The sequence below is a fragment of the Pinus tabuliformis genome, chromosome 9, assembly GCF_031772625.1.
Source record: "Pinus tabuliformis cultivar Carrire ecotype Pingquan chromosome 9, CPIR1, whole genome shotgun sequence".
NCBI lineage: Eukaryota > Viridiplantae > Streptophyta > Pinopsida > Pinales > Pinaceae > Pinus > Pinus tabuliformis.
Genome location: NC_142307.1, coordinates 856,561,855 through 856,565,003, shown reverse-complemented (window position 1 = coordinate 856,565,003; position 3,149 = coordinate 856,561,855). Strand labels below are relative to the sequence as shown.

The 3,149-nt window shown below is 43.2% G+C and overlaps 1 protein-coding gene across 1 annotated transcript; it reads left to right on the top strand.

The window, feature by feature from the left end:
- The first annotated feature begins 1,062 nt into the window (after positions 1 to 1,062).
- On the top strand, positions 1,063 to 1,827 carry LOC149151485 (uncharacterized). The gene has a single exon (XM_089443170.1). It carries the CDS (start codon positions 1,063 to 1,065, stop codon positions 1,825 to 1,827), a length of 765 nt encoding a protein of 254 aa, XP_089299296.1.
- The last annotated feature ends 1,322 nt before the right edge of the window (positions 1,828 to 3,149 follow it).

Here is a 3,149-nt window from a genome sequence, read left to right as displayed (position 1 = left end):
GGGTTATCGTCGCAGAAGAAAGAAGAAAAAATATGAAGTAGAGGTTAGATCAGTAGGAGAAGAAATAATCCCCAGACCCGAGGTGGCTCAAGTGGAAGAAGCCATGGAGGTGGAAAGAATCGAGAAAAAGAGGGCTCCAGTGAAGGCACATCATACCATGCGCCAGGAAGTTGGAGAAGGAGCTCCTACTGTTTCAAGCAAAGGTGATCCGGAAGTTACAAGAGAAGTTCATGAAGGTTCCCCTGAAGGTTCGATGGGTACGCATCTGGACTTTTTTCCTTCTATGCATCCTCCAAATGAAGTAAATGAAGCATGCTTTAATTCAAATTTGCATAGTCATGCATCTATAGAACAAGCGCGGGTTGAATCCATCATTGCATCTATCCCCAAAATCAATCTGAACTACGAAGGGTCTGAAAATGATATCGGTGAAATTAAAATTCTTGTTTCTAAACCTGAATGTCATTATAACTTGCGCTCCCTTGACAAAATACCGGCGCCCGGAGGCCCAATCGAAGGCATAGGCACGGATGTTCCTCAGATCTCTAAGAAGAAGTCAATGGGGCGAAAGTCTTTTTTGTCCAAGGCTCAAGTGAAAGCAAAATTTGACATGGACGATGGTAAACAGCTATCAATTCCTGGGGTGCTTAGAGCGGAGAAACCCTGTGGGGAGGTGTCAAAATGATCTGCCTTTCTTGGAATTGCAGGGGTTTAGCCAGTAAACCCAAAAAACTGGGTTTGAAGGAGTTGGTACAGCGCTAAAACCTTGATCTACTCATGCTGCAGGAGACCTTAGGCATGAGTTCAGAAGTGGTGTCCTCCTTATGTTCCATCTTCTCGGGGTGGTAGTTCCAAGCATTGGACTCAAATGGTCACTCAGGAGGCTTGGCTTTAGGTTTCAGGGAAGGAAGAATGAAACTCATAAATTCGTGGGGGATGAATCACGGTTTAGGGATAGAAGCTTTGAGCCCTAAATTTGAGGTCCCCCTGTCTATCCTAAATATATACGGGCCATGCCAGGAGAGGGTCACGTTTTGGAACAATCTCCTGGCAAAATCTATGATGAGAAATCAAAATCTGGTGGTAGGAGGAGACCTGAACTTCTCCATTGGGAGTGCAGAAACATGGGGTCCCTCAGCCAGAGAAGACCACTTATCGGACTTCTTTCTAAATGCCCTTGCTACGCATAATCTGATTGATGCAAATCTGTTAAAACTAAAACCTACTTGGAGAAATCGTAGAACTGGTGAATCTCGAGTCGCAAAAAGATTGGACAGGTTTCTGCTAAGCAAAGATCTGGTCTCCAAAATACCGGTGTTCCGACAGTGGATAGGAGAGGGGGGGAACTCAGATCATTTCCCAATTCTGCTTGAGCTTTCCAAGCCCCCCTTTAAACCGGTAGCACCCTTTAAATTCAATGCAGCATGGATGCAGGAAGAGTCATTCAAACATCTCTTTAATGAAACTTGGAAACACCCAGGCAGGGATGCATTGGAAGATAAGAGCTTCCTCTTCATGGAAAATCTGAAAAGGATGAAGAAGGCCACTCTGGATTGGGCTAAGGAGAGGAAGCAGAAGCAAAATGAAGCCTTAATCAGCATCAATCTGGAGCTTGGGGAATTGGAAAATCCTGACTCAAATGGCTATGACTCTCAGGAATCGAAGAACAGGATACTGTTGTTGGAAAAACAGAGAAGTCAAATTCTTTTGGACAAAGAAGAAGAATGGAGGTTGAAAAGTAGGGCGATCTGGCTGATGGCTGGAGATGAAAACACAAAATTCTTTCACAACTATGCGAAAGGAAGGAAGATAATGAATACTATCTAGAAGCTAAAAGACGAAGAAGGCAGAGAGGCAAATACTTTTGAATCTCTCTCGAGCATGGGGAGGAACCATTTTCAAAGTCTTTTTTCTAAACAGAGAGAGCCTACATTAGCAGAGGTCATCAAAACAGCCCAATGCTTCCCTCGATATGTGGAGGAGGAAGAATCTGAGGGCTTACAGGGGGAATTCACACTTGAAGAAGTGGAAAAAGTTATAAAATCTATGGCCAAAGATAAAATTCCTGGGCCTGACAGGTGGCCTATAGAATTCTTTCAGCATTTCTTCAAGAAGATTGGCTTAGAACTAACGGAGGTGGTCGAGGAGTCCAGAAGGAAAGGTATGGTATATGCGCCTCTTAACTCAACCTTTATAGCCCTTATTCCCAAGAAAGAAGACCCTGAGTCGTTTGAAGACTTCAGACCCATTTCGCTCTGCAACAGCGTTTATAAAATTATAGCTAAGACGATAGTTGTTCGCTTAAAACCAATTCTGTCCAGATGCATCTCAAGCGAACAATTTGGGTTTCTGGATGGGCGCCAAATTCATGAAGCTATAGGAGTGGCTCAGGAGACAATTCATAGCGTGAAACTGATGAAAAAGAAAGGGGCAATGGTGAAAATCGACCTGTCAAAAGCATACGACAGAATCAATTGGATCTATATCTGAATGCTGCTAACCCATCTGGGATTCAAAATTGATTTTATCAATTGGATTATGGGATGTATCACCAATGTCAGCTTTGCGATGCTTATTAATGGGGCAGCCTCTCCGTTTTTCAAAGGGAAAATAGGGTTAAGACAAGGCTACCCCTTGTCCCCATTGCTCTTCCTACTGGTTGCAGAAGGGTTGAGCCAACTATTTCTAAAAGCCAAAAGGGAAGGAACAATAAAAGTTCTGGAGGTGGCTGTCAATCTATTCATTTCGCATCTGTTGTTTGTCGATGATATTCTACTCTTCAGTAATGGAAGCCTGTCAGAAATGAAAGAGATAAAGAAGATCCTGGAGCTGTTCATGAAAGCAACAGGAATGCAAGTAAATTATATGAAATCGCAGCTCATGCTGGAAGGTTTTAATAGACAGGAGATAAGTCAAATTACTTCTGTCCTTCCTTTAGAGGTTCTTAAGTTTGGGGACCCTTTCAAATATTTGGGGTTCTGGCTGAAACCGGACAACTATAGGAAGCAGGACTGGAATTGGTTGGTAGCAAAGATCGAAGCCAGGATTTCTCATTGGAGCTTTAAGTGGCTTTACAGAGCAAGAAGGTTAACTTTAATTAAATCAGTCCTTCAAGCAATTCCAGTTTACTGGGTTGCGCTGACCTGGGT

What these genes read in the sequence shown, in the direction of transcription:
- LOC149151485 (XM_089443170.1), top strand. Translation starts at nt 1,063, where the DNA reads ATGAGAAATCAAAATCTGGTGGTAGGAGGAGACCTGAACTTCTCCATT.